The 14,037-nt window shown below is 57.6% G+C and overlaps 2 protein-coding genes across 5 annotated transcripts in view; one reads left to right on the top strand and one right to left on the bottom strand.

Annotated features, from left to right (window-relative positions):
• Nucleotides 1–12,777, top strand: part of FLRT1 (fibronectin leucine rich transmembrane protein 1) — an 81,150-nt gene extending 68,373 nt beyond the window's left edge. For 2 of the 3 annotated variants that reach the window (XM_021082885.2, XM_021082887.2), the window contains exons 3-4: nt 1,047–1,127; nt 2,815–12,777. In XM_021082885.2, the coding sequence (XP_020938544.2) occupies nt 2,866–4,890 (2,025 nt within the window). In that variant the 5' untranslated portion in view covers nt 1,047–1,127; nt 2,815–2,865 and the 3' untranslated portion in view covers nt 4,891–12,777. The remainder of the gene's footprint in view (nt 1–1,046; nt 1,128–2,814) is intronic. The other variant, XM_085010793.1, reaches the window with a different exon arrangement.
• MACROD1 (mono-ADP ribosylhydrolase 1) overlaps nt 1–14,037 on the bottom strand; it is a 149,456-nt gene that overhangs the window by 103,800 nt on the left and 31,619 nt on the right.

The following is a 14,037-nucleotide window of genomic DNA, read 5'->3' as shown; positions in this document are numbered from 1 at the left end:
CACTTCTCTGAGCCTTGGGGCGCTCAGCTGTAAAATGGGACCAAGGACCTGTGTACATGTGACAGGAGGGCACAGATACAAACGTGCCTGTGAGGGTGGGCGGGGCCTGGCCCGCGGGTGGTCCTGATGCCTGGGTTCATTCCTGTCCAAATACACTGAGAGCCAAGCGCGAATGTGAGGGAAGCAAAGACCAGCTCTGAGTCCCAAGGGGCGGGGGTGAGACTGGGGTCATGACCTGCAGACTAGGGCGACCTCCAGAGGAGCGCCAGGGGTCATCAGACAAATGTCCTCAGCCCCTCGAGCCAACAGGGGCTGGTGAGAGGGGCTTGAGCTGGCTTCGGAGGCCCAGGGCTTTGGTCACGGGTCTCACCAGTCCCCTTCCTCGCGGCTTCCCTCGGGCCCTCGCCGCCCGCCAGCTCCCTGCGCAGATGCCGGACACCCTTCCCTGTCACCCTCACTTGCTTCCAGACTCGTGTGTGTCCTCAGCTGGCCCTCAAGTCACCTTGGGTCCGCCTCCTGGACGAAAGCCTCAAGCTGCCAACAAGCCCTAAGTAGGGTTGTTGCCTTAGCCGTGGGCAAAGCCTGAGCTCTCTCCAGGAGGCTGTAGCCTGGGCAGAGGCCCCTGTAATGCAAATGGGACATGAATTGAGGGGGCAGCAGGGAGCTGGCAGAGGCATCCCCGCCCTGCTCGGCACCTCAGCCAGCTCCCTCTCTCCTTGGGTGGTCACGGATAACAAGCCACACTGGGCCTACGCAGCCCACGGTCCCTGCCCTCAAGCCCCTGAAATTTAATCAGGGAACCTTAAAACACTAGTTATCAAATATTGTGACCCACAGCCCACAGAGACGGGCACAAGATGCAGTGCCACAAGCCTACTGGTCAAGATCCTGGCCTGGGGCCTTCCCCACCACTCCTCGAGTGATCTTGAGTAAATTAACATGGCCGAGCTCCGGTTTTCTTCGTCGTCGGCTAAAGGGGAATGACAAGGGCACTGACCTTGTGTTTGCTGGGAGGATAAATGACTTAAGAATTCCTAAAATTCCAGGTGAGGCCATTATCATGGTGTGAGCTACCGTCCGACTACAGTGGAATGCCAGTGGCTTGAACACAGTTTGGCACATAGGAGGTACGCAAAAGAGATCTGTTGGATGGTTGGATGGATAAGTGAGTGGGTGGGTATATGGACTGGTGGATGGATGGGTGGATGGATGGATGGATAAATGAGTAGGTGGGTGGGTGAGTGGATGGATGGATGGATAAGTGGGAGGGTGGGAGGGCGGGGGGGTAGATGGATAGCGGGTGGACGGGTAGATAAGTGAGAGGGTGGGTGGATGGATGGATGGATAGGTGGGTGAGTGAATGGGTGGGTGGGTGGATGGATGGATAAGTGAGAGGGTGAGTGGGTAGATGGATGAGTGGGTGGATGGAAGTATGGATGGGTGGATGGATGGACAGATGGATGGGTGGCTGGATGGAGCAGAGGGAAGCTCTGTACGGCAGCAGGAAGACCTAGCGGGGAAGAGGCACTTGAGCACGGTCCTGAAGGGTAACGAGCAGTTTGCTAGATGGAGAGGAGCAGTCCAGAGATAGAGAGAGACAGAGGGAAGAAGGGTTTGATATGGCTGAGAAATGGAGATGCAGGATCCCTGGGGCACGGGAGCGAGGTCCCCACTGACTCATTCAGTGAATTGGTCCCCGTTCTGCTCTGCACACCAAGGCTGCCCTCCAGGCTGGGCCCCAGCTCAGACTCTAAGAGGCCACTGTGTCCCACACTGAGAAGCCTTCACAAACCGGGGGTTATAGAGCAGACCTTTGCCAGCTGCACGAAGACACCTTCCCCACTGAGCTTGAAAGAGAATTTCTCTTTAATTGATTTTTTCCACCATCAACAGTAAAGTAATATGAGAAAAATCCACACTGCAATTTTTCCATTTGTGAAAACTGAAATTACACCTTGCAGACAATTCCCTCAGTGCGTGGACCCCTCCCTTTTTTAATTTGTCTCCTGTCTTTAAATGCAAGAAATATATATATATTTCAAAATAGCTGAAAGTTTCGTGATTTGGGAAGGGGGCGAGGTTGGTATAATTTCTCACATGGTATGGAACACGGTAGGGAGGGCACCTCTGATAGAGATTTCTGTAAATATATGAGGAAGCGGTTCTGTTGACACCTCATTCTTCTGTCTATAGGATGCACGAGTGACAAATAGGACATGCTGTTTTAATACCAGACAATGAAGCTCCTCACTTTCCCTGCTTGCCAGTGACGATGCTGGCAGCTTCCTTTTGCAGGTTCTAGTGATGACCCCCCTACCCCTTTGAGCTTGCAGTCCTCGCAGAAACAAGCTTTCCCTTCAGACCCTGGGTCCGAGCCAGAGAGCGATGTGAGTTCCCTGTTCCGATGAGAAATGGTGGCTCTGAATCCATAAAAACACCCTAAATCCCTCCCATCAACACTGACCAGCTACTTTCAGCATCAGCCAGAAAACCTGGCTTAGTGCGAAGTCTGGAAAGAAGAGAAGGAAACTGCGGCCCCGCTCCCACTATATTAACCTCACGCGGCCAGGGTCACAGTCCAGGAGGACCGCAGCTGCGTCCGTCTCATTCAGGGGCAGCGTCTTTGCTCCTGGTGAGATTAATGTTAGCCAGATGTCGTTAGAGGCTGACTTCAGCCCGAGCATCACCTCGATGTAAACGTGGCATTCGAAAAGCCGTGACCCTGATGCTGCGGCCCCAACTGCAGGTGACCGAGGCAGCAGGCAGGTGAGAGCCCCACCTGCACTCACGGTACGTGTCTTGTGCTCCTTGCAGGTGCAGAGGCTGCACATCAGGCGGGGCCCGCGGTTCCCCCAGCCGTCCACCATGGTGGTGGCACACCCCACTGCCACTGCCACCGCCACCCCCGCTGCCACGGTCACGGCCACCGTCGTGATGACCACAGCCGCCATGGACCTGCGGGACTGGCTCTTCCTCTGCTACGGGCTCATCGCCTTCCTGACGGAGGTTATCGACAGCACCACGTGCCCCTCCGTGTGCCGCTGCGACAACGGCTTCATCTACTGCAATGACCGGGGGCTCACCTCCATCCCCACCGACATCCCTGACGACGCCACCACGCTCTACCTACAGAACAACCAGATCAACAATGCGGGCATCCCCCAGGACCTCAAGACCAAGGTCAACGTGCAGGTCATCTACCTGTATGAGAACGACCTGGACGAGTTTCCTGTCAACCTGCCCCGTTCCCTGCGGGAGCTGCACCTGCAGGACAACAACGTGCGCACCATCGCCCGCGACTCGCTGGCCCGCATCCCGCTGCTGGAGAAGCTGCACCTGGACGACAACTCCGTGTCCACCGTCAGCATCGAGGAGGATGCCTTTGCCGACAGCAAGCAGCTCAAGCTGCTCTTCCTGAGCAGGAACCACCTGAGCAGCATCCCCTCGGGGCTGCCCCGCACCCTGGAGGAGCTGCGGCTGGACGACAACCGCATCTCCACCATCCCGCTGCACGCCTTCAAGGGCCTCAGCCGCCTGCGGCGCCTGGTGCTGGACGGCAACCTGCTGGCCAACCAGCGCATCGCGGACGACACATTTAGCCGCCTGCAGAACCTGACGGAGCTCTCGCTGGTGCGCAACTCACTGGCCGCCCCGCCCCTCAACCTGCCCAGCGCCCGCCTGCAGAAGCTCTACCTGCAGGACAACGCCATCAGCCACGTGCCCTACAACACGCTGGCCAAGATGCGCGAGCTGGAGCGCCTGGATCTCTCCAACAACAACCTGACCACGCTGCCCCGCGGCCTGTTCGACGACCTGGAGAACCTGGCCCAGCTGCTGCTCCGAAACAACCCGTGGTTCTGCGGCTGCAACCTCCTATGGCTGCGGGACTGGGTGAAGGCACGGGCAGCCGTGGTCAACGTGCGAGGCCTCATGTGCCAGGGCCCCGAGAAGGTCCGGGGCATGGCCATCAAGGACATCACCAGCGAGATGGACGAGTGCTTCGAGGTGGGGGCGCAGGGCGGCATGGCCAACCCCGCTGCCAAGACCACAGCCAGCGACCACGCCTCCGCCACCACACCCCAGGGCTCGCTCTTCACCCTCAAGGCCAAGAGGCCGGGGCTGCGCCTCCCCGACTCCAGCCTCGACTACCCCATGGCCACGGGCAATGGCGCCAAGACCCTGGTCATCCATGTGAAGCCCCTGACCGCGGACTCCATCCGCATCACGTGGAAGGCCACGCTCCCCGCCTCCTCCTTCAGGCTCAGCTGGCTGCGCCTGGGCCACAGCCCAGCCGTGGGCTCCATCACGGAGACTCTGGTGCAGGGGGACAAGACGGAGTACCTGCTGACGGCCCTGGAGCCCAAGTCCACCTATATCATCTGCATGGTCACCATGGAGACCGGCAACACCTACGTGGCAGACGAGACACCCGTGTGCGCCAAGGCGGAGACGGCCGACAGCTACAGCCCCACCACCACGCTCAACCAGGAGCAGAATGCCGACCCCATGGCGGGCCTGCCCCTGGCGGGCATCATCGGGGGCGCCGCGGCCCTCGTCTTCCTCTTCCTGGTCCTGGGGGCCATCTGCTGGTACGTGCACCGGGCCAGCGAGCTGCTGACCCGGGAGCGGGCCTACAACCGGGGCAGCCGGAAAAAGGATGACTATGTGGAGTCTGGGACCAAGAAGGATAACTCCATCCTGGAAATCCGCGGGCCGGGGCTGCAAATGCTGCCCATCAACCCTTACCGCGCCAAAGAGGAGTACGTGGTGCACACCATCTTCCCCTCCAACGGCAGCAGCCTCTGCAAGGGCACACACACCATCGGCTACGGCACCACGCGGGGCTACCGGGATGGCGGCATCCCCGACATAGACTATTCCTACACATGATGCCGGCGCCCAGCTCCCGCCTCCTCCTGGCGTGGCGACCGTGTGTCTTTGCCCAGCCTGCTGCCATCTGACAGAGCAAGGAAGAGGAATTCCACAGTGACTTTCCCAGCAGAAAGCAGCGTTTGGGGAGGGTTGACAATTTTGTAGAACACAACAGTGAAAAAAAAAATTTTTTTTTTAAAGAAGAGAAGGCAGGAGAGGGATTTGACGTTGCTGAAGACATAATTTATACCAAATTATGCCAGGTGGGGAGGGAAAGACTAAAAATAATATTGCAGGAAGGGATGGGTCGGGGCTTTTGTTTTTCCTGAACTGGAAAGATGCTACCTGTGCAACGTCTTATAGGCCTCATGCTCTGGGCAGGATTGTCACAAAGGAGCCGTTAGCGAAGCAGCTGACACGCAGAGCCCCCACGCAGCTCTTACTGCTGGCTGCTCGCTGGAGACAACCTGATGGAAGGTTTTCAGGCTTCTCACAAAGGAGAGGGGAAAAAAAGATCTTTTGCTATGGAGATATTGTCCTGAAATCTCTTCCCTGGTTCTTTCCATGCCATGTCCCTTACAGATTTGCAGAAATAGCGCGTCTTTCGCTGCATTCTTTGAACAATGATGTAGTCAATTAAAAAGCAAACTTTCTTTTTCCTATACTGAAGCCCTCCTCAATTCCACGCACCCTCTGCTATGGCAGCCCCATGGAAGGTGTGGCTTTCGTAACCGCTTGGAGGTGCATCTACCAACCTGTCTGTTTACGTCTCGTCTCTAAATAGACGGGTAGATAGAGCCACCTACACTGTCCTTATGGTACTTCTTGGGTCAGTTTGTATAATTTCCTGAGACAATAGGGTCACGATAATGTTGCTTTCACCTAGAAATCACTGACTAAGTAGACAACGTGTGTTGGGGAATGGGAGTAGGGCGGGGGATAATGCTGTTCCTAAAGGCAGAGGCATGTCTATCCTGGCCAGGTGGCTGGGGAGACCAGGGCAAGGGGTGTTTTCAGTTCAATCCGATCTCAGGTTGGCTAGAGGTGGGCCGAGCTCCTTTCTGACATAGAGCAGAGCTTGGCAGCATCCTCATCTCTCCCCCTCCACCCCACAGATGTAATCACCTCAACAGCTACTTTCCGAGCATTTTCTCTACACTATGCGCTTCCTCCAGAGACAGGTAATTGTGCAGGGACTTTTTTTCCTTCTAATATCAGCTGATTAGACCTAATGGTTTCCATGGCTGCTCAAACAAAGCCCAGAAAAAGACATGAAAATTCTCAGAAAAGCCCTGGGAGACAGCACCCCGCCCCACAGAAGGCAGAACACGCAGCTGTGCCCACCCTGGGAACTCCGCTCTAGATCTCTCTAAAGATGCTAGCCTCCAAAAGGTACTGACCAGAGCCCTCAGAAGAGTTAAGATTTTTTTTTTTTCTGCTCTCTGGAATCAATGTTGCTGTCATTTATCAACTGACAGTGCTGTTTGGCGAGCCATGAGATTAAAACAATGATGAAATAATGACAGCGAATCTGGAACGAAGAGAGGAGTGGTGCCTGGGGTTCTGATGTCTCCCGCATCCCAGTACGTGGGGAACGCAGGTCACCATCTGTCACGATGCCCATTGGCCGGTGCCCGAGAAGGGCCATGTCAAAGGATAGATGCTGGTCTGAGGGCAGGAGGCATGAGAAGGGGTCCAGCTCCTGGCTGTGGCGTTTTCAAAAGGCCTCGACTGCTTTGACAAAAGCCAAAGGCAGGAAAAGGAAGCCGAACAACAGTCACAGGGCTGCCGTGACAGGCCTGGGGACCAGCCGCTCACTGGACTTGAAAAGATAACTGCTGGCCCCACAGTGAAGAAGCCGGGGTTGAAAGAAATGGACAAAACAGCCACTCAAGCGAGGTGGAGAAGAGACGAGGCCCAGCGCCAGGCTGGAGGGACGGTCTCGCCAGGCAGGGAACCCAGAGCCCCAGCCCCAGGAGAGACCAAGGGCGGGGGCACGCTTCTTTCTCGCCTCCAGCTTTTTCCCTTTCCCCACCTGAAGCATTTTCTCCTACAATGAGGTCAGGGGAGAAAACTTTCCAAGCCTTAATTTCACATTTGCGTAAAGGCCGGCAGCCCCCCAGACACAAGCCCGCTCCCTGTGGCTCAGGGAGGAGCAGAGGGGCCCTGCTGCCAGAGTCCAGAAGGAGACAGTGCACAAGGGCATGGGGCGCTGGCCAGGGGTCAGAAGTCCAAGATCACTGCTGTTCCTAAAATGCAGCCTCTGCCCTAGAGGCACCGGTCCTGTCTGGCCGGCCCTCCACTGCCAACCCCAGCTCTGCTGCCGACACCCTTGGGCGCTCACCCCAGATCCTCCTCTCTCCTCTCCCTGAGCCAGGCGGGAGCTCAGACCATCCTCTTAGAGGCCAGGAAGGCATCTGGGGAACAGCACGTGGCCCCATGCGGGAAGGACCACAGGGGAGACCTTGCAGCTTTGAGACCTGCCTGGGTCAGCGGCGCCCTCCAGGCCAGGCCTGGGTGGGCATCTTTCCTCCCTCCGTGGCACAAAGCAGGTCGAGGCCCACCTGGGCCTGTGGACACATCGGTCTCCTGCTCCTGGCTCTTGCCCTCGTGGGGTCAGCCCCACCTCGCCCCAGGCTGTGGAACCCAGGCGCCCTCCTGCCAATGTAAGTGCCCAAGAGAGAGGAGACTCAGCCCCACCGGGGCCCCTGAGCCCCCTCTCATCTTCTCTGCCCTCAGCATCCCAACATCTCCCCAGTGTCCTTTCTGAGAGCGAGCCTCTAAATGTCCGCTTCTTCACAGCCACCCAAGCCAGAGATGGGGCCTGAAGCCCGGCCCTCTCTGAAATCTGCACTGGTCCAGCCTCTCCGGGCCAGCCATGTAACATAATGGTAAAGGATGCTCCAGAGTGGGCAGCCACGCCCCCCAACACCCCGAGAAGCACGCGAGGACACGAGCCCTGGGCCACCACTCCTGTCTAGAATCTCCCTTCTGTGGGCAGCCGACCTGACCCACGCAGCCTCTAACCATCCAGAACCACCTCACTGGCCTCAGGGCTAATGAGTGAATTTTGTGGCATTTAAGGCAGGTTTAAAGTTAAGGGAAAAAAAAACAAAAAAAAGCCCATGACACTTCTTTGGTTAAGTGGTTTACCCTTCGTGGTAATTAGATGTAGTGATTGGAATCTCTTTTCTATTACATGGCAATTTTCCTTTAAATTTCCCCTTTAAAAAAAAAAAAAAAAAAAGGAGGAAAGAGAAGGCAAGGAAAGCGAGAAGGCAGCAGGGCCAGTCATTTGCATTTTGCGAATGAGGCCTCTTGTAAGCTCAGCTCAGGCGTGGGGCCCAACGTATGGAATGCTTAAGAGATTACTAAGAATAAAATCTATTAATTAGTCATACTCAATTCCGCAGACATGATGTGCATCAAAAGCTTCTTTTCCTCCCTTTTTTCCTTCCCTCTTCCCGCCGCCTCCCGCAGGAGCCTCTCTTCTCTAAATTGGCTCCTGCTTCGCCAACCACCTCCCGTTGACGTGGTGGCTGTGTGGCTGACTGAGGGGCCTGTGGGCTGTAGGGGCAGGAGCCGGGGCCTAGGCTTCCCCAGCCAGAGTCTGTGCCCATGCCTCTTCCCGCTTCCTCAGTGGGCACTGGCCTCCACCCTCCCCCAGGGGTGTGGGGAGGCCCACCAGCCTGTTTTATAAAGGAGGGGTGGGCTGAGAAAAGCTGGCGCTCTGGAGGCTAAATGGAGACTCCTTCCATCTGCTGATTCTGGAAGGTCCTAGTTGCCCCCAGGCAGGTGACCGAGGCCCAGAGCGAGAGGCCCAGGCCAGGTGAGGGGTCCTGGGGGTGAGGGGGCTGACCGGGGCCTTGAGAAGGGAAGGGGCCAGGCAATGCACCTGTACGGCTTCTGCGCCTCCCTTCTTCGCCCCCTTGGAGCTGTAGAGCGAGGGGAGGACACTGCCACCCCCTCCAATGGCAGCTCAAGTCCCAAAGCCAACCCACTCCAGAAATCTGCTTCCTGCTGAACGTGCCAGGGAGGACGGGGCTTCTGAGTCTCGCGCTTATGAAAAATACAACAAGAAAAATTGGTTGCGGCAGACAGGGAGCAATGGAGCTGGAAAGGCAACCGGGAGAGAGCTGGGGCATTTGCTGCCAGGAGCGGACTCAGGGCACACATCGGCCTGAGCCCCCAAGGGCAGGGCTCAGGTAGAGGCAGGGCCAGCTGTGGGTGTCCCTTGCGCATGCCCCCTGCCCCCAGATCAGCGCAGGTGATGGGTGGCGGACGCCTGGTGCTGGATCTGTGCCAGGGTGAATGCTAACAAGCAATTCACAGCCCTGTACGGGCCTTCCAGAATGCAGGCAAAGGAGGCATCTTTTTTCTTAAGGAGGGATAAAAAGCCTCAAAAATGCAAATCATTACCGTTTACAACCAAGCGAGTCTGCTAAATTGATTAGAAGAGATTAAACTCCTTGGAGGTGAAGGGAAAGGGAGTTTTTTCACATTTTATGAACCTGCCCCCAGTGGCCACAAGCAAAGCAGAGATTTTCTGGGCCTGGCTCGCAGGGAGCCGGGGGTGTCTGAAGGCTGACACCAGGAGTGCTCCCTGTGCTAAGGATACACTGTGTTGGGTGGAGCCTGGGCTTGAGCTCCGAGCGGGAAGCGGTTCTGCCTCCACAGAGGGCCTTCGGGCAGCCTCCGGGATGCAGGGTGGTAACGTGGCCCACGCAGGTCATCCAGAAGCTGTCCCGGGCCCCAGGCAGAGACTCTGCCCTGCCTCCGTATCCCACCTGTCTTTGGGGTGAAAAGCCAGGAGGAGTGGCCAGGCCAGTCCCTTAGTGGGGAGGACTCTCAAGCCATGAGCCTTTCTGCTTCCTTCCTGTTCCAAGGTGGGTCTGTCTCTGATCCATTCCCTCCAGCCAGTGTCAGGGAAGCAAGGCCACCGTAAAGGAAAAACAGAAGGTCAGGCAAGGGACATCTGGCCCAACCAAAAGAATCAGCCAGTGAGTTCTCTGTCACAGGCAGCATTCAAGCACTTGATGGGGAGGTGGCAGGTATTTTCCTGCCTAAGCCAGTGTCTGGTTCTTTGACGAGAAGATCTCGGCTCCCACTCTTACTGTACCATCCCTGAGGACCCTGTCAGGAAGATATCAAGAGACAGCTCCAAACGACCAGTGTCTCCTGAAAATCACGGATCAGGGCCACCCCACTGCCAGGCCACTCGGCCCCATCAATGAGTCACTTGTGCCACCACACTGCCTGCAAAATTCCCATGGGTGCACCACCCCATCTAGGAGTCTGGACAGACAGGGAGTGCGGAGGGGACCCCCCCCAACCTGCGGCTGGCGCTCTTGGGGCCACTAGAGGCCACTGCAGCCCTCCCTGCCCCCGTCCCAGGGTGCCTCCCCGCCACCCTCGGTGCCAGGACTGGTGCCCCCTTCCCGAGCTCCCTCCCTGTCCCACCCGCTGCTCCCACGCACAACCCACTCAGCGCTGGCGGCTCCTGCCGTCTCTCCCAGCCAGGTTGACGGCTGCCCGCGGCACTCTTCACTCCACATTTTTAAGCGTTTACCATTTCTTTTGAAATGTTCCCAGTAGTTGCCTGAAATATCCACATTTGCTTCTTTAAAAACACTCACAAGAAGATTCCCTTGGCTCTTGATCCCTCTCCCTTTACTTCCTCCCTCCCTTCGCATTTTAATACATCATTTTTCTCCAGTTTCAGATACTCCATTATCTCTGGGGTCAGGCCCACTTTCTCACATTAATGTGATTTGCAGGTTTACCCAAGACACCCCGAAGCTGCAGGGGCCAAGCCTGCCTTCTCTGGGGACAGCTGCTGCCCTGCTCGTCACTGGGGAGCCCGGTCACTGTCCCCTCCCACCCGTTACTTGTGCTGGGAGAGCAGTGTGGACATGCCGAGGGCACAGGGGCCCTGCGGGCTGAGCGGGCCCCCACTTCCTGCCAGGGCCCATCTAGGAGGCACTGTGGCCATCGGCGCCCCCATGCTGCTGTGGCCCTGTTCTTCCCACATCCACCCATGCCACCCCCACACCTGGAAGCCCAAAAGTCCAGACCTGGAGAGTCTTTGCAGGAAGGACTCTGTTGTCCCTGCCCCTACATCTCCTTTGTGACTGTCAGGGTGGCCAGCCACTTGGGCAACATGCCAGGTCCCCATGCTCCTCTGCAGTGGGTCACTGAGGCCCAGCAGGGCGCCCAGCACCCAGGGGTGTCTCTCATCTCTTCCTTCCTCCTTGCTTGTCCCTTGGGCTCAGTGCAGAGGGCCCAGGCAAGTGTGTTGGCAACGGCCTTCTCCTTGTCCTGCACCCACCCTGCGGGCAGCTTGGCCCTGGGAGGGGGTACCTCCCCACCAAAGCATCTCACTCCACCCACCGATCACCAGCTGAGAGCTTGATGGGGAAATCCAGCCAGTCGACAAGATCCGGCCACCACCTGGGTGACTCGGCTGGCTCCCCCTCTCTGAGCCGAACCTCAGGTGGGTGATGAGGGCAGAGAACTGGGTGTCCCGCCTTGCCTGACGCTCCTGTTGAGAGTTCCTGCACCCGAGCCACTCATCTGGAGGAACGAACTAACCAGGCTTTCTCCTCAAGACAGAGGAAAACAAATACAACACAAACCAGCAATCAATGCCACAGCAGACTCGGGGCTGCCACCTGCTCATTTCCCAGGAGCCGGCAGTTGGGGAGCCGCTCACCTGCCCTGAGCAGAGGCATGTGCTTGCGGCGTCCAAGACCACCCACCTCTGGGTGGTCCTGTTTTCTAAAGGTCCTGGGTACCCAGGAGGAAGACACACAAAACCCTGAACCTGGCTTAGATTATTTTACCCGCCCCAGCACACCACCTGCCAGCAGGGCAACGGCCTCAGCTGAGAAACCCACCCAGCATCCAGCTCATGAAGACAGGCTGGGGGCCATGGGGAGGAAGCCGAAGAATCCAGCATTAGAGGTTTGTCATCTGAGCAGGAGAGAAGCGGGAGAGGTGGTGCTGGAGGAGGGGGATGGCTGCGGGGCCACGAACACAGGCGAGCCAGAGACGCCGTGCAGCTGTGCGATTCTGCTGCCTGGAGCGGATGCCCCGTGATGAATGACACAGGGCGGGGGCGAATAGGGAGGCAAAGGAGAAAAGTAAACTAGAAGAAACCCCACGCGTAAGCCTGCAGAGCGAATGTTCTGTAAGAGCCACCAACCAACGGTGACTCCCCTTTCTGGCGTTCAAAGGTGACCTGTGTCTGGTGAGACGCGATGTGGCAGGCGCTCTGGGCAGCACCGTGCTCAGCAGATCGGCCCCCACAGCCAGGGGAGGAGGAGAGCAGGGAGGGGGCCTTGGCCAGACCCTGGAGAGTGGGAGGGTCCCTCTGCTGCAGAAGGTGAATGTCTGGCCAGACGAGGGCACGGGAGGGCAGGCCTGTGCCCAAGGTCCCTTCTGCCCTTGGAGAGACCCCTGCCAGGGGCAGTCCCAGCTTCCCCTGAGCCCCTGACCCTCCCCTCCTGCACAATCAGCCCCGGGGGCTGCTCGGCCACTGCTCCTTGTCTTTTTCCTTTTTCTCTGAAGGGCAGAGCAATCTCGGGGTCTGAGTGACAGGACTACTCCCACTGCCACCTGCGCCCATCTGATGCCCAGCTGACCTGGCCTGGCCCTGGGGCCACCTGCCTCCCTCCCAACCTCACCACCAGACACACAAACACCCACCACGACGACGACAACACAAACCAAAGTGCACTGCGAACCGCCCTTGAGCCTCCTTCTTGTAGGTGCCTTGAAATTTCAATGTTGAGATGAATGTGATGAACTATTTGGTCCTATTTTCTGTTTGTCTGTTTTCATATAAAATGTCCAAGTCCACTTTCCTTGTCCTTTCTTGAAATAAATAGAAAGATTTAACTTTTACAGTCCTCTCAGCTGCTGACTCTCAGCTTGGCGGCCCAGTGTGCCAGGGGCCAGTGTCTGTCACCTATGGGTCTCAGCTGCCTCCACCCGCACCCCAGGCTTCACCCCGAGGGTCAGCCCTGCTGTCAGGGTCCACTGGCACAGAGGTGATGGCTGGGTGGCGAGGAGGCTCTGGGTAAGTGTGTTCCTGGAGCAGCCCAGGAACCAAAACAATGATTCTGCTGTGGGACGGAGAAGGGACCTCTGACCCCATCCCATGGGCCCCAGGAAAGGCGACCGCCAGCTAAAGGCAGACTCCAAGAACGGCTTCCACGTGCAGCTGTATTAATAGGAGCTGTGAATTATCCCGTAAGAGGCTCAAGCAACCATGTGGGCACCCAGATAAGACGGGAACTGCAGGCATCGGGGACACGGCTGTTCCTCTGCCTGGTGTCCCCCACCCCGGACACCCCTCATCCCCCAGCACCCACTGCGCTCACAACTCTCCAGGCCCACTCTGATGTCTCACACCCCCCAAGAGGGGGCAAAGGAAAGAAACTATTTTTCCATGAGAACAATAGCAGCTTCTGCTAAATTTAACATAAAATAAGAACTCATTACTTCTGCCTTAGATCTGATTTCACATCTGGACACGGGTTAATGAGCTTTTCCTCATAGTCCAAGGAAGCCAAGTTATTTCTGGATGTGCCTTGGTGGCAGGAAGCCTGGCTGGGGTGACACATGGTGCTCTATCCCCACAGGGGCCCCCTTCCCCCCCCCCAATCATCCTCTTCTCTTGGTCCTCACTGCTGGCCCCCTGGAGGTAAGACCAGCCCAGAGGCCATTCCGAAAGGCCGGGCACCACGTGGGCTTCAGGGAAGGGACCGCGTCTATCTCCCTGGCCTTGGCCTCAGCCTCGGCCTGGCACACAGCAGGTGCTCAGGAGGGCTGCTGAGTGATCATCCCAGAACATGATCAGCCAGCCAGTCAGTGGCTATTTAGTGAGGGCCTACTATGTGCTGGGCTGGCCACCCTCCTGCCTCGTGGAGAGAGAGGGAAGGGTCCTCGTGGGCAAGATGGGGCCCTGACCCGGTTGGGGGTGGGGAGGCCCGTGGGAGCCATGTTTCCACGGAGGGTATTTCCTCTGCTGAGAAGGACTCAGGTGAGAGGAGCAAGGGAGAGAGGGGCTGGCACACGGGGCATGAAGTCCGATTCTGTGCCCGCCTCTGGGAGACTCCGCTTCCCGCACAAGCCCAGGACCCGCCTGCTGGCCCGGCCTCT

The sequence above is a fragment of the Sus scrofa genome, chromosome 2 (assembly GCF_054392235.1).
Source record: "Sus scrofa isolate SSC_HxYL_T2T_F1_AM1 chromosome 2, Sscrofa_HxYL_maternal_Yorkshire_Landrace_v2.0, whole genome shotgun sequence".
Taxonomy (NCBI): domain Eukaryota; kingdom Metazoa; phylum Chordata; class Mammalia; order Artiodactyla; family Suidae; genus Sus; species Sus scrofa.
This window is presented reverse-complemented; position numbering and strand designations above follow the sequence as displayed.